Consider the following 27,058-nt stretch of genomic DNA (forward strand, 5'->3'; position numbering starts at 1 on the left):
CGTTCCTGCCATCTCCACTGTACACATTCCCGGGGTGGAAAACTGGCAGGCGGATTACCTCAGTCGGCAGGCGTTGGACCAAGGGGAATGGTCTCTTCATCCGGAGGTGTTTCATCAGTTGAGTCTCCGGTGGGGCATCCCCGAGATGGATCTGTTGGCGTCTCGGCTCAACAGAAAGGTGCAGAGGTTTGTGGCTCGGTCAAGGGATCCTCTGGGGGACGCCACAGATGCACTGGTGGCCCCATGGGGTCAGTATCGTCTGATTTGCGCCTTCCCTCTCAAGCTTCTGCCAAGACTTCTATGCAGGATCGAGGCTTAAGGGATTCTGGTCATCTTAGTGGCTCCAGACTGGCCTCGATCTGGTGCAGCTGGTCGCCGATGTTCCTTGGAAACTTCCTCTCAGGGAGGATCTGCTGTCCCAAGGACCGATTTTCCACCCTGCTTCACAGTCATTAGCTTTGATGGCTTGGCTGTTGAACGCTAGGTGCTGAAGGATAGAGGTTTATCTGAGTCGGTGATTCCTACACTCCTAAAGCTAGGAAATCTACTTTTAGGAAGATCTACCATCGTACGTTGAAGACATACGTACATTGCATGGTGTGAGTCTCTTGGGGTTCATCCTTGCTCCTTCTCGGTGGCTCGGATCTTGACCTGCCTTCAACAGGGGTGGGGGGGGGGTAGGGAAACAGAAATTGGCATTGGGTACCATCAAGGGCCTGGTGTCGCTTTGGCGGTTCTCTTTCAACGACCTTTGGCCACACACTCCGTGATGTGTACCTTTCCTCAGGGTGTCCGACATTTGGTTTGTCCAGTGCGATCTCCGTTGCCACCTTGGGACCTCAACTTGGTGCTTTCGGCCTTCCAGAAGCCTACCTTTGAGAATCTTTGGGAGATTCCTCTGCTTAGGCTGTCCCAGAAGGTTGCCTTTTTGGTGGCGATCACCTCTACGCGTAGGGTGTCGGAAATGGCGGCGTTATCCTGTCTTTCACCTTACCTTCTGATTCACAGAGATAAAGTGGTGCTTTGCCCCTGTCCGTCGTTCCTTCCAAAGGTTGTCTCTAATTTTCATATGAATGAAGAAATTGTGTTGCCTTCCCTGTGTTTCAGGCCTAAACATCCAAAGGAAATTGCCTTGCATGCCTTGGATGTGGTCCGGGCAATTAGGGTGTACCCCGCAGCTGCGGAGTCTTTCAGGAAGTCCGACTCACTATTTGTGCTCACAGATGGGTCTCGTAAAGGGTTGTCCCTGCTACCATTTCCAGATGGATCAGATAGACAGTGATTCAGGCCTACTCCATTAAGGGTCAGGTTCCTCCTTTCCCTGTTAAGGCGCACTCTACTGGGGGGTTCGTGCCTCAGTGACGCAGGTTTGCAAGGTGGCCACCTGGTCGTCGGTGCATGCTTTTACAAATTTTTTATAAAGTGAATGTGTAGGCATCTGCGGATGCTTATTTTGGCTACAAGGTTTTTCAGACTGCTGTTGAGAGGACCTGATCTTTTTTCAGGTGGGCTCCAGTTGTTTTTGTTGAGCTCCTGTTGCCTGGTTGGCTACTGTTTAGCCTTGGGAATTTTTTTGCTGTTCCCACCCCTCATGTTTAACACTGCTTTGGGACATCCCAACGGTTATGGAGATCAGAAGCTGTGTCTGTCAATGAACGAAAGAGAAAATGGGAGTTTTGACTTACCGTAAAATCCATTTCTCTGATGTTCATTGACGGAGATAGCACCCACCCCTCTGTGGAGTTGTAATTCTTCTGACACTGCTTGTAACTAAACTGAGTGCCTATAGCAGAGAGAGGGAGTATACCCCCTGGGACTGCCCATGGGCATAGCCAGACTTTTTTTTATGCCTAGTGTCCTACTCCTTTAGGGGGCAGTATAACCCAACGGTTATGGAGATCAGAAGATGTGTCCGTCAATGAACATCAGAGAAATGGATTTTACGGTAAGTCAAAAATCAAATTTTTTAGCTTTGGATAGAGTGAGAAGACTCATAACCTCTATCAGGTTCCTTTACTTTGAAGAGATCCCCCCTCACTTTCTGTGGTGTTTTGAGACAGGAAATGAAGGAAAATCTTCCTATTGGGACACAGACAGCAAAAACGGGATGGGGTTTTCAGCCATTCTATACTCTACATAAAACTGTAAAAAGTTAAAGATGGAAAGTATGTCTCCTCCAGTCAGGAGTTATAAATGTTTGGTACTCTAGAGAGTCCCCACCCTTGTCTTTATTTTACATTGAAAAGGCAAAAAACTATTGAAAAAGGCAAAAAACGATTTTGCTATGTTGGTAAATGTTATAGATAGGGCTTAAATTAAAGAATCCATGAGAGTCTCTTAAGAAAACACTGTAGATTAATGCAGCTCCTCTAGCAAGATCTTGAGTAACCTATAACACACATAAGAAATAAACAGAAGAGGTCATCTGCATCTAAATGTATAAGATTTATTAAAAAGAGATAAAAAGGGGTTCAAATACACTTACTGCATTAGAAGAGTTAATCAGCATTTCATCAGACTCGGTGAAATCATCATCTGTGGAGCCGTAGGATGTTGAAGAGATCAGCAGGGATGCAGCTAGAAAATGAAGAACTGGGCCAGGAACCTGTTGGTGTAAAAGTTACTGTCATCCAGTATACTTGCTGTTGCATTTTTATCTCTTTTTAATAAATCTTCTACACTTCGACGCTGGCGCCCTCTTCTGTTTATTTCTTTATTTTACATGGCAGTGCACAAGCCATTTCCTATAGCATGCTTGACTGCTGTTTTTCATTTATTTTTTTTCTACCTTGGTGTGCACACAGGACTTAATTGATCACTGGACAATTGCTAATGATGCTCCGGTTGGGTGCAGTGTAGTGCACAAAGGTTGTCTAACACATGTTGACATGACTGCAATACGTATATACAGTTAGGTCCATATACAGTGCCTTGCAAAAGTGTTCAGCCCCTTGGCATTTTTCGTGTTTTGTTGCCTCACAACCTGGAATTAACATGGATTGTTTGAGGATTTGCATCATTTCATTTACAGAACATGCCAACAACTTTGAAGATGTTTTTTTTTTTTTTTTTTTTTTTTTATTGTGAAGCAACCCCCCCCCCCCCCCCCCCCCAAGGTCAATACTTTGTAGAGCCACCTTTCGTGGCAATAACAGCTCCAAGTCGCTTTGGAAAAGTCCCTATGAGCTTGCCACATCTTACCACTGGGATTTTTTGCCCATTCCTCCTTGCAAAACTGTTCCAGCTTCTTCAAGTTGGATGGTTTGCGCTTGTGAACAGCAGTCTTTAAGTCTAACCACATATTTGCTATTGGATTGAGGTCTGGGCTTTGACTAGGCCATTCCAACACATTTACATGTTTCCCCTTAAACCACTCAAGGGTTGCTTTAGCAGTGTGTTTGGGGTCATTGTCCTGCTGGAAGGTGAACCTCCGTCCTAGCCTCAAATCACACATAGATTGGTACAGGTTTTGTTCAAGAATACCCCTGTATTTAGCACCATCCATCTTTCCCTCAACTCTGACCAGTTTCCCAGTCCCAGCTGCTGAAAAACATCCCCACAGCATGATGCTGCCACCACCATGTTTCACTGTGGGGATGGTGTTCTTTGGGTGATGTTATGTGTTGGTTTTGCGCCAGACATAGCATTTTCTTTGATGGTCTCATCAGACCAGAGCACCTTCCTCCATACATTTTGGGAGTCTCCCACATGCCTTTTTGCAAACTCAAAACGTGCCATTTTGTTTTTTGCTGAAAGTAATGGCTTTCTTCTGGCCACTCTGCCCAACTCTACGGAGTGTACGGCTTATTGCTCTCCTATGTACAGATACTCCAGTCTCTGCTGTGGAACTCTGCAGCTCCTCCAGGGTTACCTTAGGTCTCTGTGCTGCCTCTCTGATTAATGCCCTTCTTGCCTAGCCCGTGAGTTTTGGTGGGCGGCCGTCTCTTGGCAGGTTTGCTGTTGTGCCATGTTCAAGAATAGCCACCCCCCTTTTTTAATTTTATTCTGGTGGCATACAGAGCCAAAAGAATGAAAAGTGCCTGTGTCCAAATACACACTGCTCAAAGAAATTTACCACTTTAGCCTTGGAAGATTTTGCTGCTCAATGACCAGGCCACTTTTTTCAACTTGGCACTGCGCAAATTTAACTGACAATTGCGCGTATATGCAATGCTGTACCCAAACAAAATTGACTTCCTTTTTCTCCAACAAAGAGAGCTTTCTTTTGGTGGTATTTGATCACCTCTGCGCTTTTTATTTTTTGCGATATTAATAAAAAAATGGTGAACATTTTGCGAAAAATTTACATTTTCTACTTTGCCTTTTAAAAAATATCCAGTATATTACATTTTGTCATACATTTAGGCCAAAATGTATTTAGCTACATGTCTGACAAAAAAATTCCCAATGAGTGTATTTTTATCCACTTTAAGACCGGAGGATTTTACCCCCTTCCTACCAGGCCATATTTTGCGATTCGGCACTGCGTTACTTTAACGGACAATTGTGCGGTCGTACGACGCTGTACCCAAATGAAATTTACGTCCTTTTTTTTTCCCACAAATAGAGCTTTCTTGTGGAGGTATTTGATCACCTGTGCGATTTTTAATTTTTGAAAAAAAGAGCGAAAATTTTGAAAAAAAAAAAACAATATTTTTCACATTCTGATATATACCATTCCCAAATAAAAATTTAAAAATCAAAATTCTTTAAGATTTTAGGCCAATTTGTTTTCTGCTACATATTTTTGGTAAAAAAAAATCGCAATAAGCGTATTTTGATTGGTTTGCGCAAAAGTTATCGCATTTACTAACTATGGGAAAGATTTATGTCATTTTTATTGTTTTGTTTTTTTTGTTTTTTTTTACTAGTAATGGCGGCGATCTGCGTTTTTTCTGCGGGACTGCGACATTGTGGCGGACAGATCGGACCCCTAACTGACATTTTTGACACTTTTGGAGGGACCAGTGACATTACTACAGTAATCAGTGTTATAAATATACACTGTTACTGTAATAATGACACTGGCAGGGAAGGGGTTAACACTGTTAGTGATCAAGGGGTTAAATGTATGCCTCATGCTTACTGACATGTGGGGGGGGGGGGGGGGGTTCTGTGACACAGACAGAGATCGCAGGTTCAGCTATGCTGAATCCTGTGATCTCTCCCTGTCTGTCACAGAGAAGATTCGCCTGCTTTGTTTACAGAAGCGGGTGGATCTATTCACACTTTCCCCGACAATCAGGGAAGAGAGACAGCGATCGCCACCTCTCCTCCTCCAGCCGACTCCTGCTGTGTCTAAACACAGCGGAAGCGTGCCGCCAAGACCACTAGGAGTCCAGCGATGCAGGTCTACGTCGCTGGACACAGGGGAGCCACAGTAGCAGCACAGTGAGCAGTCTTAAAGTGGTTAAAGGAACACTTTGAAAACACAGCAGATCTAAATGGGGAAAAATATCATGCTGGATATCTATATAGATATGGACTGGGTAATGTGTTAGGAATTAAAGGATGCCACATTGTTTAATGGAAATAAAATTATTAACCTACAGAGGGCTGAATTCAAAGACACCCTGAAAATCAAAGTGAAAAAAATTATGCAGCAGGCTAGTCCCATTTTGCTGAAATTTTATTGCAGCAACTCAAAATGGTACTCAGTAGTTTGTATGGCCCCTACGTGCTTGTATGCATGCCTGAAAACGTCCTAATGAGATGACGGATGATGTCCTGGGGTATTTCCTCGGTGCAACCTGGCGGCATCGGATGGACCAAAACATAATGTCCCAGAGGTGTTCTATTGGATTTAGGTACGGCGAGCATGGGGGCTATTTAAAGGTATCAATTCCTTCATCTTCCAAGAATCGGCTGCATACTCTCGCCACATGAGGCCGGGCATTGTTTTGCACCAGGCAGAACCCAGGACCCGCTGCACAAGTGTAGGGTCTGACAATGGGTCCAAAGATTTCATTCCGATACCTAATGGCATTCAGGGTGCCATTGTCTAGCCTGCAGAGGTCTGTGCATCCCTCCATGAATATACCACCCCAGACCATCACTGACCCACCACCAAACCGGTCATGCTGAACGATGTTACAGGCAGCAAAACGTTCTCCGCAGCTTCTCCAGACTCTGTCTGTCACATGTGCTCAGGGTGAACCTGCTCTCATGTGTGAAAAGCACAGGGCACCAGTGGTGGACCTGACAATTCTAGTGTTCAATGGCAAATGGCAATCAAGCTCCACGGTGCCGGGCAGGAAACTCAGGGCCCGCTAGAGGACGTCAGGCCATCAGGCCACCCTCATGAAGTCTTTTTCTGATTGTTTGGTCTAAGACATTCGCACCAGTGGCCTGCTAGAGGTCATTTTGTAGGGTTCTGGCAGTGCTCATCCTGTTCCTCCTTGCACAGAGAAGCAGATATCAGTCCTGCTAATGGGTTAAGGACCTTATACACATGTGCTCAGGGTGGACCTACTCGCATCTGTGAAAAGCGCAGGGCACCAGTGGTGGACCCGTCAAATCTAGTGTTTAATGGCAAGTGCCAATCGAGCTCCACGGTGCCGGTCAGTGAGCACAGGGCCCACTAGAGAACGTCAGGCCATCAGGCTACCCTCATGAAGTCTTTTTCTGATTGTTTGGTCTAAGACATTCGCACCAGTGGCCTGCTGGAGGTCATTTTGTAGGGTTCTGGCAGTGCTCATCCTGTTCCTCCTTGCACAGAGAAGCAGATATTGGTCCTTCTGATGGGTTAAGGACTTTATACAGCCCTGTCCATCTCTCCTAGAGTAACTGTCTGCCTCCTGGAATCTCCTCCATGCTCTGAGAGACACAGCAAACCTTCTGGCAATGGCACGTATTTATGTGTCATCCTGGAGGAGTTGGACTGCCTGTGCAACCTCTATAGGGTCTAGGTTTTGCTTAATATAGTGATACTGACCCTAGCCAAATGCAAAACTAGGGAAAAACAGAAAACATGAGTAGGGGAAAAAAAATTTCAGTGACCTCCACCTGTAAAACCATTCCTGTTTTGGAGGTCATCTCATTGTTGCCCATCTAGTGCACCTGTTGTTAATTTCATTAACACCAAAGCAGCTGAAACTGATTAACAACCCCCTCTGCTACTTAAATGACCAGATCAATATTTCCAGGGGTTTCATTGACTTGATGCTATACTCTTATTAAAAATGTTCCTTTAATTTTTTTGAGCAGTGTATAGGGACCTAACTGTATATCTTGCGGTTTGCAAGTGGTTTACCATGAATATGGCTGAAGATATTACCCCCTGAGATCCGACGGTACCGCCAGTTGGTCATACAGTGTATCAAAGAGTAGATCGCCTCTATGGCCTTGGAGGACAAGAACAACGTCATGATGTCCCCACCGGTCCAGGGTGGAAGTAACAAGTTTTTTTTTTAAAGAAAAACAAAAGATGAAAAAAAAAATTTTTTTTTTGCGATCTTTTGCGTTTAAAGGTAAAGAAGAGATTTTGGGTCTTTTTGGTCCCCGATCCCTTCATAAAGCGGATCTGTCAGCCTTATTCTATTACAAGTGATGTTTTATTCTTTGTAATAGGAATAAAAGTGATCAGAAAAAAAATAAAGGGACAGTGCCCCCCATCACTCTGTGCTCATGAGCAGAAGCAAACGCATACCTAAGTCGTGCATGCATATGTAAACGGTGTTCGCATTACACATGTTGGGTATCGCTGCGAATGTTAGAGTGAGAGCAATATATCTAGTGCTAGACCTCCTCTTTAACTTCAAGCAGGTAACCTGTAAAGGTGTTTAAAATGTTGCCTATGGAGATTTTAAAGTACCGTAGTTTGTCGCCATTCCACAAGCATTCGCAGTTTTAAAGCACAACAAGTTGGGTATCGATTTACTCAACGTAACTTTGCCTGTCATATTATACAAAAAATACAGATATATATTGTGTTTCTTTTTTAATTCATTAAAATTTATTTTTTCCCAAAAAATTACATTTGAAAATCCGCTGTGCAAATACTGTGTTGACCTAAAAAAAGGCTACTTTCCTAGTGTCTCTCCTAAAAAAAATGTATTATGTTTGAGGGGTTAGAAGTAATTTTTTTAGCAAAAAATACTGATTTAACTTGTAAAAAAAAAAGTGCCAGAAAAAGCCTGGTCTTCAAGTGGTTAAACAAAACTAGAAAAGAAAGTAATGGCTAGAGTTATACAAACATCTTTATTTACTTTTACAGATCATCAAGAAAATGATTGAAAGGAAGCAAGCACAAATAAGAAAAGTATACCCAGGACTATCGTGCTTTAAAGAAGGAGTACGGCAAATACCCATTGAAAGCATCCCTGGAATCAGTATGTTTTGTTTTTGTCCAGAAAAACCATGTTGACCAAAAAAGAAAACACACACTCAATTTTATTGGGGGGTAAATCAGCATTATGGTAGCCCTCAATGGGCCGGTTGTATCTGTAAGACTAGATGGCCAAAGCCACCCACTCTCCCTTACATCAAATGTCAAGAGCCAACCCTGCATGATAAGTCAAGAATCCCCCCACCTCCCTTACATCACAGCACAACCTCTTTACTATGTGCTGCTTCCAGGAAGAAGCTGGGGATGGAGTTGGAAATCAGAAAGTGCAGGGTCTGAAGAAGGACCAGAGGAGGGCTGGAATCTGCTAAATGCTGAGACCAGGGGAGGCAGAGACGAAGGGAGTGCTACGGCTGTACAGAGGCGCAGGATCTGGCAGAGGTGATCTGTCCTCCTCTCTGCTGAGACAAGGTGGGGGAGAGTGCCACAGCTGCAGGAGAGCTGTGAGGGCCACATGAAGTGGCCTGGTGGGCCAGATTCAGCCCCCGGGGCTTGTGTTTGACACATGTGGACTAGAGCATTCTATAAAATGTTAATTTATCTTGCACTCTGGGTGCCAGCCAAGCCACATGCCCTAGTTATTTTGCAGGAAACTCTAGATTCCCACACACACAGACCACCTGCATTAAGTTCCGGTTCACACTGGAATTTACAAACCATGCACATATTGCCCACTGCCTTCAAAATGCACTGTGTGTGTGTGATCTGCTGCAGGGGTCAATAGATTCCTGATGACACCCCAAACACAGATCACAAACGCATACGTTTGCTTGCACCCCATCACTTGGTACCGCTGTATTGAAAAACATATCACACTGAATCAAACAGGAACATGGATTTCTGGTGTGAACGAACACTTAAAACAGATTAAGTTATCTAATCACATTTTCCTGCATATAGGTGTTCTTGGGTTTAGCTGGGGTTAGGTGTGTCTACACAAGCAAATTGGTCCCGTGGCACAGAAAAGTCTATATTGTGTAAAAATTGGCTAGATTGAATGCACCTAAATGCTGTTGAATGTTTAGTTGTGCATTCTGCCAGAGCAAAGTTGCTTTCAGGTGCAGATTGAAATTTGTTCCAGATACACCTGAACGCTTGAATTTGAATTCCTCAGTACATGGGGCCTAAAGCTGGATACACGCTATACAACTATTGTTGGTAGATTTCCTTTGGATTTACCATCAACTATGTAGTGCAAGGGCCTAATTGCATACAAATGAAAAGTGTTTAGGTCTGACCGCATAATATATGGTTTTGGTAAATCTAAAGGAAAAAAATCTAAAGAAAATTGTATAGTGTGTATCCAGCTTAGGCCTTGAGCACACTAGGCGTTTAGGGATTTCCTCCAATTTCTTGTTGCATCTCTGTAACAGGAAGTGTAGAGAAATCTCCCTAATGGGAAACAGACAGAAAAACATTAAAAGATGGGTTTAACCCTTCCTTACTATATGCAAAATTGAAATAAAACATTGGCTATGGAAAAAAAATGTAATGTTGCAGCAGCCTCTCGGTAAGATGTTAGTACCTGTCTGTCACAATATGTACAATGGATCTTATATTAAACTTTTGTAGTGTGCGGTATTACCCGTTTTGTGCCCCAGCATGCGACATTCTGAAACAGACCATAAACCAAACTGACTATCTCTACATTTCAATGGAGCGCATGATACACACATAGACTTTAAACATATTTAGAATATTCTTTTAAAGACATGAAAATTATTATTATTATACAGGATTTATATAGCGCCAACAGTTTGCGCAGCGCTTAAAAAAATGAGGGCAGACATTACAGATACACTACAATTTGGAACAAAAGGAATCAGAGGGCCCTGCTCGTTAGAGCTTACAATCTAAAAGGGAGGGTCAATTGATACAAAAGGCAATAGCTGTGGGGGATGAGCTGATGGAGCAAGTGAAACAGTGTTATTAGTTAGTAGCCGGGTAGGCTTCTTTAAAGAGAAGGGTTTTCAGGGATTGTCTAAAGATGTATAGATTAGGGGACAGTCGGACAGATTGGGGTAGAGAGTTCCAAAGAATGGGAGAAGCTCTGGAGAAATCCTGGAGGTGAGCATGGGAAGAGGCGACAAGGGAACTAGAGAGCAGGAGATCCCGGGAGGACCGAAGAGATCGGCTTGGTTGATATTTTGAGATCAGGTTAGTGATGTAGCTGGGGGCAGAGTTGTGGATGGCTTTGTAAACTATTGTAAGCACTTTGAATTTTATTCGTTGGGTGAGTGGAAGCCAATGTAGGGATTGGCAGAGAGGGTTGGAGGACACTGAACGGTTGGTAAGGTGGATAAGTCTTGACGCAGCATTCATTATGGATTGAAGGGGGGATAATCTATGTAAGGGTAATCCAATGAGGAGGGAGTTGCAATAGTCGAGGCGAGAGATAACCAGGGCGTGAATTAAAAGCTTGGTGGTGTCATTGGTTAAAAAGGGCCGTATTCTAGCGATGTTGCGGAGGTTAAGGCGGCATGATTTGGACAGGGATTGGATGTGAGCCTGAAAGGACAGTGCAGAGTCCAGGGTTACCCCTAGCACCCTGGCATGTGTGGAAGGACTAATAGTTATTCCATTGATCTTGACAGAGAATTCCGGGGAAGGGGCACGTAGAGGAGGAAATATTAGGAGCTCGGTTTTAGATAGATTCAGTTTGAGGAAGTGGTGAGACATCCACTTTAAAATGGCAGCCATATTAAAAACAAAGAAAACAAAAAGATACCTGTTCATTTTCAAAATACAGCATTAAAAAGATAGGGATTTTTATTTTCAGCATAGTAAATTAAATGTTTAAATCTCATTGAAATTAAATCAAACTAGAACTATAGACAAAACTTTTTTATTTATTTTTCTTTATAACCCCTGTCATATTTTTTTTCACCCTCTGTGTCCCATTGCAGAGATTCCCCTTCACTTGTCCATGTCCCATAGCCAAACAGGAAGTCAGAGGAAATCCCTGCAAATTAAGGGAATTCCTTGGTGACCCTGAGGTCACCAGAACTAGTGTCCCCATTGGAAGATTTCCCCTCTATTACTTTTCTGGGGACAACCCAAAATTTGGGGTTTATTTTACTTTCACTTTTTAATGATAATGGTACACAGGACAGATAGAGAAGGTGAATCTCCTTAATGGGGACACAGGCAACAGTAAAAACTGACGTTTAAAACTCTATCCACAAAAAAAAAGAGTTTTATCTTTAGCTATACTTTAAGGGCTCTTTCACACGGTCCGCCTCTGTAGGCCTCTGAATCCGTGCTGCTCAGCAGGGGAACGTAAACACAGATCCCCGCTGAGCAGGAAGATGACATCTCCCTCTCCGCTCTGTGTGCGGAGAGGGAGATGTCAGAGCCCCATGCATCTCTATGGTGGAATCGGATGAGAACAGACCGCCTGTCCACTCTCATCCGATCCCATCCCATCCGATCCCCTGGAGGGATGGAAAATAGGGTTTCCATCCATCCTGATTTCACGGACAGGATCGGATGCGGATGGCAGCGGGTGTCAGCGGCAGGGTTGCCACCTCATCCCTTTAATCCAGGACACACATTATTTACACAGGTTCTGTGGCTGATTAAGATGGTAATTAAACTCACTTGGTGACTTATGAGCATTATATCAGCCTTAGAACCTGTGTAATTAATATGTGTCCTGGATTAAAGGGATGAGGTGGCAACTCTAGCGGACATGTCTCCGCTGACATCTGCTGCCCCATAGGGATGCATGGAGCATCCGATCAGATCCGCCTAAAACACTGACAGGCGGATCTGATCGGATCGCTCGTGTGAAAGGGGCCTTACTGTCTCTTGTTTTAAAATTGGGGATCATAGCATGGTGTTTTAGCTTTGTGAACTGAGTCTAATGTGTTATGTTAGTTCTGGTGATATGCAGATGTCTTACCATTACAAAATTGAGGTATAGCTTGTAACTGTCTTGTTTTTCAGAAGAGACAGGTTGGAAGTCGAGTATAAAAGAAAAAAGGTAATCTATAATAATGTTGCCCACTAAAACTTTATTTTAGCACAGATTTGTTTTACTTACATATTTTTTCATTTATATTTAGTTATGTTTATATAATTTTCATTCAGATGTTACCCCAAAAACCCATAAAACATTTTAAAAAGAGTTAAAGTGTATCAACTGTGATAGCATTAACCACTTCTGGACCGGAAGGTTTTACCCCCCTTTAATGACCAGGCCATTATTTTTTTTTTTTTGCAATACGGCACTGCGTTATTTTAAAAGTAAACTGACAAAAAGTCCTCCCTGTGCTTAAGTGAATGTCTATTCCAAAAAAACTGCTGCTGCTGTTCATCAATAAATAGAAATCTGCCTTATTTTAACTGACAATTGCACGTGCGACGCTGTACCCAAATAAAGTTGATGTCCTTTTTTTCCCACAAATAGGGCTTTTCATTTTTTGGTGGTATTTGATCACCTCTGCCATTTTTATTTTTTGCGCTATAAACAAAAAAAGAGCAACAATTCTGAAAAAAAAAAAAAAACAATATTTTTTACTTTCTGCTATAAAACATTCCCAATAACAAAAAAGGAAAAATTTATTTTTTTCATCATTTTAGGGCAATATGTATTCTGCTACATATTTTTGATAAAAAAAATCCCAATAAGTGTATATTAATTGGTTTGCGCAAAAGTTATCTCGTCTATAAACTAGGGTAAAGATTTATGTAATTTTTATTTATTTATTTTTTACTAGTAATGGCGACGATCAGCAATTTTTAGGGGGACTGCAACATTGCGGCAGACAGATCGGACACCTAACTGACATTTTTGACACTTTTGGGGGGACCAGTGACATTACTACAGTAATCAGTGCAAAAAATATGCACTGTAACTGTACTAATGATACTGGCAGGGAAGGGGTTAACACCAGGGACGATCAAAGGGTTCCCTCGGGGGTGCTTTCTAACTGTGTGGGGGATGGGCTTGCTGAATGAACACATAGACCTGTGTTCCTAAACGAGGAACACAGGATTCCTGTGTTCTTTACTGACAGAACAGCCGTCTGCCATATACACAACGATATACTGCCGTTCTGTCTCCACGGGGAGCAATCGCGGGTGCCCGGCAGACATTGTGTCCACCAGACCCGCTGATTGGCTCCCCCTGTAGCGGCGGCAGATGCCCCCCCTAGCGGTCCTGCGAAACTACGTACAGGTACTTCCTTTCGAGGGACAGAGCCGACCTGCCGCTGTATAAGAACAGCAGCTGGTCAGCAAGAGGTTAAACAGCCTTTTTTTTTTTTGCGTGCGCCCTGTCAAATAGGTTTATTACAAGTTTGTCCTGCCAGTAGATTTGTTTTTTCCCCACTTCCGTTAATAACGCAGTTCGATCTACATTAAAATCGCACTGTAGTGTTTTGACACTGGAACAGGGTAGTTTTTGATAGATGTGTAGTTTTAAATATACTGTTAAGTAAAAAAAAAAAAAGCAAAAAATATTAAATCCCATCTCCAGAAAATGCTTTTTAATTTGTTATAATTCTCTTTTCTTTTTTTTAACTATACGGATAACCATTGTTAGCACACTCGGCAGTCTATTGTGAATTGTCCTGTTCAGGAACTTTTATAGATAGGCAACTTTTTGATCAGTAGGGAACAGCCACAAAAAGATATGGCTCGTTTCCACTGAGCTTTCTGGTACGGTTCGGTACGGTACGCTATTTATGCCGTTTCCATTGTGAATGGTACCCTAATTCCGAACCGTACCGTACCACTTTTTTGGGACCCTTTCGTTGGGATGCCAAGCACATTAGTACCATACCAACAGGGTGGAGCTACACTCTGCAGAACTTTGCTTGGTTGACAGAGAATCGTCTATCACAGCTTTCCTGCTACACCACGCCTATCATGAAAGGGTACTATTGGCAGTGGAAGCGCAAGGTGTACCGTTCCGAACCGTACCGTACTAAACCGAACCGTACCGTACCACTCAGTGGAAACGAGGCATAAGTATCTTTCCAAATAACAATTTTGTTGCATTTCTAATAACAATGCTTACATAGGTACCACATTAATATTACAATTGTGCTTTTATGGTAACAGAGGTGCTAATTTATTTTTCTTTCGTTCATTGACGGACACAGCTCCTGTCATTCTTGACCATTGAGTTATGCTGCCCCCTACAGGAGTAGAACACTAGGCAGAAAAAACTACTGACTACACACATGGGCTGTCCCAGGGGGTATACTCCCTCTTCCTGCTATAGTCACTCAATTTTTTTTGCCTACTCAGGAGTAAGGACTTAGTTCCTTGCTGGGATCTTTGGTCCTGGCAAAATCTTTTAGATAAAAAAAAATTTCCACCTGGATTTTTCCGGCGAGATCTACAATCAACTGCCGGACTGGGTGATGAGCTGGGTAATCTCGATCCAGTGGTCACCCCAGTCTGGCCAGTGAGTGCGTGCAGGCCTCAGCTCCACGCTTTGTCAGTCGTGACATAGCCCCACTGGACTGGGGCTGGCATTACGAGTTAAACGTCTTGCGAGGTCGCTCACGACCTGGCTCCGGCCTGAGTCGCAGCGTTCTGTCTCGATGGAGAGGAGGATCTGTCTGGAGTCCTGGTTCCACAAAATCAACTTTGAAATTATTTAGATGACTTTTCTTAGGGCTAAATACGTTTGGGCCTAAACAAATGTTCCAGAAGAGGTGGAAAGCTGCCTAGGCCTTAGGCTACTGTGTAGTTAGAGTATGGGGTCAACCAGGTGGGCACTGCTAGACTTGGATGCAGCAGTGATTAAAAAAAGGGAGTATTGAGTTTATGACAGCATGCCTGCAAGTAAAGTACTTAGCCAAACATATGGGATTTGAAACAGATTTGAGCGAGGAGAAACCATGTCAGGTAGAAGGGTCTCTGAAATATGGTCTTGTCTTCTGCGGTCTCTGTGCAGAGAAGGAATTGCCCAGATGGCTATTGAGCATGGGGTAGAAGGCAACCTGAGTAGATTCTCTTGAGCCAACAGACCCAGCTTGACAAGGAGTTCTTTTCCGTCAAGGATTGTGGTGACATTATAAGTTGTGCCGTTATGGGGGACCTGTAATTTAAAGGGGAAGCCCCATCTGTACCGAATCCTTGCGGATTGAAGTATTTTGGTGATTGCCTTAATAGTGTGTGGCATTTGTCAAGTGTGGTGGGAGATAGATCAGGGTAAATCTGTATCTTGGTCCCATATAACTGAATATTGGCAATGTTGCGTGAGGCCCTGATCTATTCTTTCTATTCTATCTATCTATCTATTCTTTAATTAGATAGTCCTTGAGGCACATAACAACCTCGCTTGGTGATTTATCATCAGGTGGCTTTGGGGGGCAGCACCCTGTGGATTCTGTCGCAATCGAAAGAGCCTGCGGGGGTCTCTGGTAGTGAGGACTGAAACAGTCTCTGGGTTGCTGAGAGCAGGTCAGTGACTGATTCCAGGACCCCTCTCACTCTCAGGTTATTGCGCATGTTTCTATTGTCCAGGTCCTCCAGGTGAGCTTGGAGTTGAGAAACTGTATCTGAGAGTGATTTATGGTCCCTGCGAAGGTCAGTATAGGCCAACTGCAGCTCGTCATGCTTGGTGTCAAGGAGATCTGTTCTACCCCTCAGGGTCGCTAACCCATGTTGCAGGGTGCTAGTAGACTTATGAAATTCGGTCTGAAACTTTTCAACAAGTTTCGTACACATAGCTGATAAACTGTCATCTAAGTCCACCTTAGTGAGTTGGACATTGTACTCACTGTCTCCCGAGGAGTGTGCCGGAGAGGCCACAAGGCTCTGGTTGGCGGCCTGTGCACGCGATGGCTAGGCACCATCTCGAGGCATCTTGCTCTACTCACAAACCCAGAGAAGATAGTTTGTTCAGGATCATTGCGCTGGCTTTTTGCTGCGGGACTTGGGTATCCGCATGCACCAGGTGTTCCCCCAGGGGGGCGGGTGTACCAAGAGAGAAAATGAAGGCTCTAAAGCCCTGGGGAAGCTGCCAAAGTCTCTGCTGCCCTCTGAGCTCTGTCTACAAGCATCCGCCCAGATTCACGCCTAGCATGTGCCCCGGCTAATTTAATTTCAGGATTCAAAAAAATGCAAATACATAATCAAAACCTTATTAATGCCATGTGCACAATGAGTGCAGTGTGCAATACATAAGCAAAGAATACAAATTGGAATAGTGTTTTATACAGAATTTACAATTTCTTTCAATCCCAACATTTGTAATTGCTTTTTTTGGTGGATAGCATTGTTTGTTCTAAAAAGTGTAAAATCAACTGATCCACTGGCATGATCAACAGGTAATAGGCATTTTTGTCCTCCATGTGGGATAGATTGGTACGCTAAAACTGTGTTACTAATACTTTTTTCATGTAGCTTTGTGCTGACAAGGTTCGCTCCCTGAAAGCCTATTAAGAGTAAAGCATTGTGAGTGTTAGCAGAACTGCAGAAGACAGGCCTCTGTTGTTTTCTTCCTGTTTTTATTATCAGGTTTATCTTTTAAAGTTAGTAGCAGTAGTATTATTGAAGCATGATTCTTGATTATCCATGGCGGTGAAATAAATATTACAGACCTCGATTAGGTCTGCATTATGAAGTATAGAGGCCTACTCCATAAATCTAAATGAGTCATATGCTTCTGCTGTACTGTCTTGTTAGATTGCCTATATTACTCTGGAAATCCTTTGACTTCTAATAAATAACAAATAAAAAAAAAAAAAGGAAATAAAAATAGGAAAAATAAAGTTGACTCAAACCCATCATGGGTTCCCTATAACAGCTCTGATTTCAGTATCTGAAATCCTATTTTCTGCTCTGGTCTGCAGCACTTTGCGCATTAGTAAACACCTTCACCTAAAGTAAGTCTCCCACAAACCTGGGTAACTGAGCATATAGTTGTTTGTGAAAGGTTTATTGTGGTTTTTTTTTTTTTGTTTTTTTGTTTTTTATAAAGTTAGTTTGTATAATTTCCTCTGTATATACTTTGATTTATTTTTCTGTCTTGCTGTTTTTGTCTTTTTTCGTTGTGTTCTTGCCTTCTTGTTTCAAGTAAAGAGCCAAAAGATCCAGATCAATTATACAACACACTCAAGAATATTCTGCAGCAGGTAAAGGTAAGCATCAACAAGTATCATGCAGAGTTCTGTATCTTGCAGATTTCTGTGCATAAGCTGCTTGTTAGTTAAAGCCCAACTCCGGGCAGAACAAAAAATACCCTTGCAGTGGGACCCCCAAACACCCCCCACCCATATCCCACAGCTGGGGTTAATTGCTTAGGGATTCCATAATAAGGGAAGATATTTACCTTTTACCGTGCTTCTTATGTCTAGGGATTCCCTAACAATGGAGAGATACTTACCTTATACCGTGCTCCAGCTTTGCAACTAGTCCCCCGCGTAAGCTGCCGATGGCTATGATTACATGCCCACTCTTTTACAAGGTACAATGCAAGGTTAATAGCCCTGCATTTAATGTGATGACGCTGAGGGACCTCCCATAGACTGGAGAAGCTAACAGTACCAGAGCAGAGAATAGGATAAGTAATAATGCCTGTCCTTCTACCCCCTAGACATAATATGGGTGATCATGGTAGATCTTTGGTAATTTCTAGAGTTGGGATTTAAAGCTAACTGTAATAAAAAAAAACTCTGTTGCACTGCGGTTTGGCCACAGGGCAGGTATACCCACAGTTTTTGTGTGGGTAACCCAGCGGTTTCCCATAGACTTTCTATTGGGTTGCGTGTTTATGGGGAGTTTTCCAAAGGTGCACCAAAGATGCAGCATGCAGGACTTTTGGTGTGCTTTTAGGAAATGCACCAAAATCAAACAACCTAATAGAAAGTCTCTAGGAAATTGCAAGTTGACCACACGAAAACCGCAGATACACCAACGCTACGGCCAAACCACAGGGCAGTAGTATGAAACCAGCCTAAAATGAAAATGTTCCAAAGCAAATGAATACTCGCAAATCACCTGTCTACACCCCTTAATGCTTTCCAGCAAGTTTACCCCTTTCTGCACCCCGCTTTTCAGATACTGTGTTCACCCCTTATTCTCTGAAACTGCCTGATAAATTCCTTAAAGTTGTGACATAGCACACTTTGTACAGAACTCTCCTTAAAATCCTGTCTTCTAGTTACTAACTCCCTGCTTTTCCCAGCAGTTTTTCTCTTATTATAACACTAGGACAATCATGGTTATATTAGGCAGACTTGCCCAATAAGTAGTTTCATTTCCCTTTGTTGGTGTACTGGCCTGTATTAAGCTGGCCATACTCTGTTAGATTGCAGGCTGATCAAAAGAACCGTGCGTATGGTCGAATTACCCTGCTGGGGTATTGTTTCCTGATGACTGTCTGTGTTCCATTGGGAAGATTTTTCATCATATCCTGTCTCAGAGATGCATCAGGAATTGCATGGAAATATCTACAAAGTTAGTGGAATTCCTCAATGCATGCAAACAACATTATGGGGACTTTTTAGGTACATATTTGACACCATTTTTTTAATAAAAATTTCCTTTCTATTAAAATCTGAACATAAAACTATCATAAACCAGACAAAGTATGGCTAAAGACTGAGAGCTAATACATTTACTACATGTAACAATTTGATCTCACATATACACTATATTACCAAAAGTATTGTGACACCTGCCTTTACACGCATGTGAAATTTAATGGCGTCCCAGTCTTAGTCCCTAGGGTGCTAAGCAAGGTTAATAAAGACATGGATGAGTGAGTTTGGGGTGGAGGAACTTGACTGGCCTGCAAAGAGTCCTGACCTCAACCTGATAGAACACCTTTTTTTTTTTTTTTTAATTCTTTTATTATGGCATAGCTTCTCAGATACAACATATCAAGCTATCACAGTACATCTTCCTGTTCAATTAAGAGTACAGTGAATAAACACAATTTAGGCATGTAAATCTGACAGGAAAACAAAAAACAAGAACTATGTAAAGGGTTGCAGACCATATGTATGCAGCTTTGCATGAACTACAGGACGTAAGACAGTGATACCAAGGGGCTGTGGAGCCCAAGAGAAATCATACCAAGATCTGACATTAAACTTAAGAATAATGAGACTATGTAAATACAAAATATCAAAAAATAGGAAAGTCAGGTATGCTGACACATCTAGAAAATATGAATTATTAATTTATCAAGTATTGTCAACATTTTTTTGATAAAATACCTTTGGGATGATATAGAGCACAGACTGTGAGAGCCAGGCCTTCTAGTCCACATCAGTACCTGACCTCACAAATGTGCTTCTGGAAAAAACATTCCCATAAACACACTCTCAAACCTTGTGGACAACCTTCCCAGAAGAGTTGAAGCTATTATAGCTGTATACCGTGGGTTAGATCAATATTGAACCCTACGGACTAAGACTGGGATGCCATTAAAGTTCATGTGCGTGTAAAGGGAGTTTAAAAAAAAACTACCCAATAGTTTTGGTAATATAGTGCAATACTTGTATGATCATCAAGGAACCTATATGCAGCCCTCAAAAATTCCACTCGCCTGCTCGCATTTTGCGAGTGAAATGATGAGGAGGGCAAGTAAGAACAGGGCTGTACTGTAGGGGGAATATGCAGCTCCTCTGTTCAGCCTGCCCCTCCTGTCACAAGGCTGTGTGTGTGTTTCATAGCCCAGTGAACAGCTCCCCCCTCCAGGAATGGGAGAGGCTGCATCTGCTCTGCTTTCTCCTGCCCTCTCTCTCTCCCTGTGCCTGCCCACACACTCAGTACAGCCCGTGCTTGCTGTATGTGAAGGAGATGTGTGGGCAGGAAAGTTTCATTAGCAGCCAGCAGCTACATGGTGAACATCTCTGACTGAGTGAGTAAGATGAGCACTGTGCCCGGACTTACTCCTCCCTACCCTGTCACCCCCCTTCTCTGTCCCTGTCATCTCTCACCTCTGTCCCTGTCATCCCCCCTCTGTCCCTGTCATCTCTCCCCTCTGTCCCTGTCACCCTCCCCTCTGTCCCTGTCATCACCCCCCTCTGTCCCTGTCATCTTCCCCCCTCTGTCCCAGTCACCCCCCCTCTACCTCCCCCCCCTCTGTCCCTGTCACCACCCCCCTCTATCCCTGTCACCCCCCGTCCCCTTCCCTGTCATCCCCCCTGTCCCTGTCACCTCCTGTCTCTCCCTGTCACCCCCCCCCCTCCTCTGTCCCTGTCATCTTCCCCTGTCTGTCCCTGTCACCCCCTCTCACTCTCCCTGTCCCCCCCTCTCACTCTCTCTATGTCACCCCTTCCTTCTCCCTCTCTCCCTGTCACCCCCTCTCTATCTCTCTCTCTTTGTCACCCCCCTCTCTCTCCCTGTCACCCCCTCTCTATCTCCCTCTCTCTCCCTGTCACCCTCTCTCTCCCTCCGTGTCACCCCCGCTCTCTCCCTCCGTGTCACCCCCGCTCTCTCCCTCCGTGTCACCTCCCCTCTCTCCCTCCGTGTCACCCCCCCTCTCTCCCTCCGTGTCACCCCCACTCTCTCCCTCCGAGTCACCCCCCTCTCTCCGTGTCACCCCCCTCTCTCCGTGTCATCTCCCTCTCTCCGTGTCAGCCCCCTTTCCCTCTCTCCATGACAGCCCCTTTGCCTCTCTTCATGTCAGCCCCCTCTCTCCGTCACCCTCTTTGCCTCTCTCCGTGTCAGCCCCCTCTCTCTCCCTGTCACCCCCTCTCTCTGTCAACCCCCCCCCCCCTTGTCTCTCTCTGTCAAACCCCCTCTCTCTCTCTCTGTTGAACCCTCTCTCGGTTATTGTTGTTGTTAATATTTTTTTGTAACTTAATTCTGAATAAAACATTTAACTGTAATTGTATGAGATATTTTACGAGGGCGTGTTTAGGGGCGGAGCAGGGTTGGGTTTGGGTGGGGCAACAAGTGGCGAGTAACTCTTAAGGCCTGGCTAATAGCTCAGGACTTGAAATTTTGAGCCCTGCTATATATATGTATTCATTGTTATTTACTGAAGACAGCCCAAAGCCTTTTTTTAGGCCCTGTTCACACCTGAGCATTTTTCAGCTCGTAAAACGATCATCTCTGAAGTCTCAAAACGCCCAACAAGTAAAATCCCATTAATTTCAATGGCCTCTGTTCACATATGAGCATTTTCTCGTCTGAAGCAAAACACCTGAAGCTCAAAAAAGTACATGAGCTTCTTTTCTGGCAGATTACCAGCGTTTTTGTTAGATATCAATGCCTGCCTTCAAACACCTGCAAAAATAGCCTAAAAAAACGCCAAAAAAACGCATGAAAACGATACGCTCAGGTGTGAATGGAGTCTAATGTGTTTCATGAATTAAAGTATATATATGTATATACTTTAAAGGTGTGTGTATGTATGTATGTATATATATATATATATATATATATATATACATACACACACACACACACACACACACAGTACTTTTACTGTGACATACTGAAGCAGAGCATGATCCCCTCCCTTCAGAGACTGGGCCGCAGGGCAGTATTCCAACATGATAACGACCCCAAACACACCTCCAAGACAACCACTGCCTTGTTAAACAAGCTGAGGGTAAAGGTGATGAACTTTCCAAGCATGTCTCCAAATCTAAACCCTATTGAGCATCTGTGGGGCATCCTCAAATGGGATTTGGAGGAGTGCAAGGTCTCTAACATCCACCAGCTCCTTGATGTCGTCATGGAGGAGTGGGAGAGAACTCCAGTAGCAACCTGTGAAGCTCTGGAAAACAATGGTGGCACACAAATATTGACACTTTTGGCCCAATTTGGACATTTTCACTTAGGGGTGTACTCACTTTTGTTGCCAACCGTTTAGACATTAATGGCTGTGTGTTGAGTTATTTTGAGGGGACAGCAAATTTACACTGTTATACAAGCTGTACGCTCACTACTTTACATTGTAGCAAAGTGTGATTTTTCAGTGATGTCACATGAAAAGATAAAATAAAATATTTATATAAAAATGTGAGGGGTGTACTCACTTTTGTGAGATATTGTATATCTATATCAGCCAAATACACTTACATCAGCCAAAAGACTATCATAAACATCAATATTCAGAAATTGTGCATTTTCCTAGCAGATGACTATGACAGGACATTCAAGAAGAATCACCCACAGGAAGTTGTGTTGTTCAGATGCCATGGAAAGTTTAGGAGGGGTTTACATTGTGCCTAGAAAGTTCTTACAGATGGCTTTAAGGCTAGGGGTGAATTCCACTCTTAGACAGATGTCACTGGGACATGTCCTCATTGGAAGTTTAAATCTCATCTTTTGGTATCGCAACAACTCTAAACTTCCCATCACTTTCTGTCCTGACAGTGGTCACCAGGAAAAGTGAGAGAGGGTGAATCTACCCATCAGGGACACAGCAATAAAAACTTGACAGAAAATATGTTTTGGTTACACATCCGGTACATTCACAGGTCTTTTTTCAAAGCAGTCAAGTTGACTTTCAGCAAATATTCTCTGGTGGAGAATCTTCTATGTGCATGTGTTTTAAATGATAATGATAAATTCTCCACTGTAGAATGTTTGGTGAAAGTCACATTTTCTGCTTTATAAATAGACCTATTAGAGTTTCCTTTTTAAGGGGTTTGAATTCCTAGCTGGAAACCTTGTACTTGCCTGGCTCCTGCAGTAACAGAGTGGCTCCTTCCTCTTCCAACAGCAGGACCCTAGCTCCTAGGTATGCTTTCACTTGCCAGGATGAAGTCTAAGGCCAGAATATAATGGTGCTTATTTGGATAGTTTCCTATGGCCAGCAGAGAACAGTGATTCTGTGCATAGTGACACATCTAAGCCAGATTGATTAGCCAAGTATGAACGCTGCTCAAATTAAGTCATTGTACTCTGTTTATTCTGTATGCAGCGATTACTCTTTTTGCAGTGATTAAGCAAAACGTACTTTTTTAAGTCATAAAGAGGTTTGGGACAACCAACAATTAAACTGTTAAAATGAATGTGATCAGTCTGATCTTAAAGCATGTCTAAACTCAAAACAAAAAAAATTATATATTACAGCTTACCAGTCCTTAGACATGGTGACTGCATTCATTTTCTTCTTCTCCTCCGGGCTTTTTTTCCCCTTTATTTTCACCTGGTGATCCTGTGAATACCACACTTGCAAAATCTTACACTTTTGTCTCCACAGTATCTATGGGGCAACCATGGTTGACACACAAGCTGGACATCAAACATGTCTGCTGTGTTCATCTCCAATACATGGTGGATTGACTGGACTACTATTTTACAAAAGAAAGATAACATTGTTGTCTTCTATGCTCACAGGACTTGAGACAAGGATACGACATTACTGGCAAGATTAACAGGTATTATCTGTACTTGCTGAAAATGTTCTTACCCTGGAAACACATTGATGCAGCCACCGAATATAAGGAATGGGAAACTACAGCAGTTTGGGGGTGGGGGGGTTAGAATTAGCTTTTGTGCAGGAAACATTTTTTCAGTTTGGAGAATCTGGGGCTCTGTTAGAGATTCCTCTTTACTTACTTCCTGTCCTAAAGCCAATGAAATAAAAGCATTGTTTTTTAGTGAAAGCCTGGAATCCCTGTCAGCTTTTTATTTCTAAGTTGTGGTTGCTGGATTTACCTCGCTGTCTGGTAAATTTGTTCTGAGTGGGAGAGAAAGTGAGGGAAAATGTCTCTAAAAGATCAGCATGTAACTGAAAATCTGACAGGGGTTCCAACCCTCCCCCTACTTCTTAGCTTGACATGCATTTTAATTTACTGCAGCTTAGACCTTAATGTTATGTAACTACTGTTTTGTTATGAGGTTCATCTTAAACATCAGTCAGATCCAAGAGTATCCTACCAGTTAGACCCCGTTCACACTGGGGCGATCCGACTTGCCGGGGCAACCTCACAGGTCGCGGTGCGCAGCTCGCACCGCGACCTCGAAGTGGCCGGCACGGACTTCATAACATTGAAGTCAATGCAGGTCGCTCCAGGTCGCCCCAAAGAAGCTCCGGACCCTTTTTCTAAGTCGGAGCGACTTGTGTCGCTCCTATTAGAACGCGTCCACAGCTTCTCTATGGCAGGCGACCTGTCAGGCCACCAGGTCGCCTGACAGGTCGCCCCAGTGTGAACGGGGTCTAAAGAGCCTAGTTCCATAAGCCAGGAAATTAGCTTTATTGTTTACAAATAATGATTAGTGACATTTTGTCTTAGTACATAACAATCCCTATGTTTTTATCCTAATATAGTAATCCTTATGGCTTTCCCTTTAATTCAAGAGTCACCAAAGTGCTTGGCCATTCATGGAACCTGTGAAAAGAACAGACGCTCCCGGGTACTATGAAGTTATACGATTCCCCATGGGTAATAATGTATTTTAATGTATTAATTTTATTATAAAAGTGTTGATTCATCTGTATAGATATCTCCTCTCATTATATGCATAATGGTGTAAAGTAGAACAGGTAATAGTGCTAAAGTCAGAGCACCCACTGAGATTGCTTTAAAGTGAACCTTTCATTTTGATTATTCAGGGCAAAATATTTTTTTTTTTTTTTTTTTTTTTTAAATAGCTCAAATCCGCTACACTAACTTTTACCCTGTCTGTGCTCCCCTTTGTCTCATTGTCCAGCAGGGGCCCTGAGTAAGAAAACCCTGTGTAAGCTCTGTTTTGGAGTTTGCACAAGGCTAGGAAACTCCATTTGGCTCAAGCTTGGTGGTTCATCACTGAGACACTGGTCACTCTATTGAGTGAGGAAGGAAAGAAGATCTCATTGCTCCCCATACTTGGACATACTGTGCGTTTCACAGGGATTTGGGCTAATTAAACTGAGTTTTAGATAATTTATTGTATCCAGGTTCAAAACATTTTTCTTATAATTCCTTGCTGTGCAACCTCCCTGTTCCTTCCATGTGTGTGGGTGAAACTAAAGTGTCCCAGCCTGGGGCTGCACTAGAACATAATGGTTTGCATTTTCACTGGTTCATATCCAGATCTATTTTGAATACAAAATACCAATAACTAAAGACGTTTAGCAAAGACAGGCTTGAATACTTATGTATGAAAAGTTGGTTGAATCAGCCAGTAGGCTGTGTATTCTTGGTCAGTTGCATTGTAAAATTTTTAATCCCCAGTTTTCAAATCTTGAAGGTAAATTGGATGGACTTTCTGGCTTTAGCAGATATGACAACATGGGTAGCATTAAAGAGGGTCTAAATTGTATGGATAGGATTACTCTTATAGATTAGCCAGGCATTAGAGAGGCAGATTGGAGGCAGTAAGACCATAAATTACTCATGTCTGAACTGTAAAAAGCAAGTCCAGTTGCACTGCTGGGTCACATACCCTTGAGCAGTGGTCTGCACTGGGGTATCAATATCAATAAAGCTGAATGATTACCTTTTAACTTGCAGTTATTGTAGTTGTTGCAGGTCATATAACATAACATGCTGACTTCAGGTTATATGACCAAGAGCTGAAGTGCTATGAGACATTCCATACACATAAGAAAATATAAATGTGCATATATAAAACATGGATAAACATAAATGAGAAACTAAATGCAAAAAATGGCATTGTGCGCTATCTTCATACTCCTTGAAGCCCCTATACCCATTGAGCCTCTGTACTAATGTGTAGTAGAAGATTTGCTGATGCCAGAATACCCGAATAAAAACATATATTGAGGATAATTTGCTAGGCCTTCGTGCCCCCTCCGTTTTTTTCTATGCTTTCAGTTCATTTGGACTTCCCAAGTCTTTGGAAGGCAGCGAGGTGTGCATTTTCCACATATACTAACTTGTCAAGATAAGAGTCTGATAACACATTGGGACTTACCGCACAGCACAGGAGAGTGAACATTTTGATATGCTCTGCATCTATTAAAGTGAACCTAACTTTACAGGTTCAGTCTGCTTAAGGGCTAGTTTACAGAGCCCATATCATGTGGAAGCTGTAGCGGGTGATGCCTTAAGAAAATGATGTCCTCGCCATAAATACAATTCATTAACTTAACCTAAATAACTTCATTAAGCATTTCCTATTATGTCTTCACCCTAAAGTTAAAGCCACAATTCCCCCCTTCCAGATCGGTGTTTGATGTCAGCTCTGCTGTGTTCCCCAAAAAATTGTAGGTTCCATTTAGTTTGGGGAAAACCATGAAAGTGAGTTGGATAGCTTTTAATGTTCAGATGATTGCTATGCTTTGCTCAGTACATCCTTTCAAACTTGGTGGTTGGGGGTTTCTTAGCAGGGGCATAGTGCCTCCTGTTTGACATTTGTGTGAATTAGCCCAAAATACAGTATCTCTCAAAAGTGAATATACCCCCCCCCCCCCACACACACACACACACATTTTTGTAAATATTTTATTATATCTTTTCATGTGACAACACTGAAGAAAGGATACTTTGCTACAATGTAAAGTAGTGAGTGTACAGCTTGTATAACAGTGTACATTTGCTGTCCCTTCAAAATAACTCAACACACAGCCAATAATGTCTAAACTGCTGGCAGCAAAAGTAAGTACACCCTTAAGGGAAAATGTCCAAATTGGGCCCAATTAGCAATTTTTCCTCCCTGGTGTCATGTGACTCGTTAGTGTTACAAGGCTCAGGTGTGCATGGGGAGCAAGTGTGTTAATTTTGGTGTTATCGCTCTCACTCTCATACTGGTCACTGAAAGTTCAACATGGCACCTCATGGCAAAGAACTCTGAGGATCTGAAAAAAATAATTGTTGCTTTACATAGGCTATA

At 42.9% G+C, this 27,058-nt stretch overlaps 1 protein-coding gene across 6 annotated transcripts in view; it reads left to right on the forward strand.

The window, feature by feature from the left end:
* Window positions 1-27,058, forward strand: part of KAT2B (lysine acetyltransferase 2B) — a 141,263-nt gene that overhangs the window by 112,278 nt on the left and 1,927 nt on the right. Inside the window, exons 14-17 of one of the 6 annotated variants that reach the window (XM_082259703.1) lie at window positions 8,216-8,330; window positions 12,293-12,329; window positions 17,390-17,448; window positions 24,552-24,666. In XM_082259703.1, coding sequence (XP_082115829.1) covers window positions 8,216-8,330; window positions 12,293-12,329; window positions 17,390-17,448; window positions 24,552-24,646 — 306 coding nt within the window. In that variant the 3' untranslated portion in view covers window positions 24,647-24,666. Of the gene's footprint in view, window positions 1-8,215; window positions 8,331-12,292; window positions 12,330-17,384; window positions 17,449-24,551; window positions 24,667-27,058 lie in introns of those variants that run through there. The other 5 variants (XM_082259704.1, XM_082259705.1, XM_082259702.1 and 2 more) reach the window with 5 other exon arrangements.

The sequence above is a fragment of the Pelophylax lessonae genome (genome assembly GCF_965119305.1).
Source record: "Pelophylax lessonae genome assembly, chromosome: 5".
Classification (NCBI taxonomy): domain Eukaryota; kingdom Metazoa; phylum Chordata; class Amphibia; order Anura; family Ranidae; genus Pelophylax; species Pelophylax lessonae.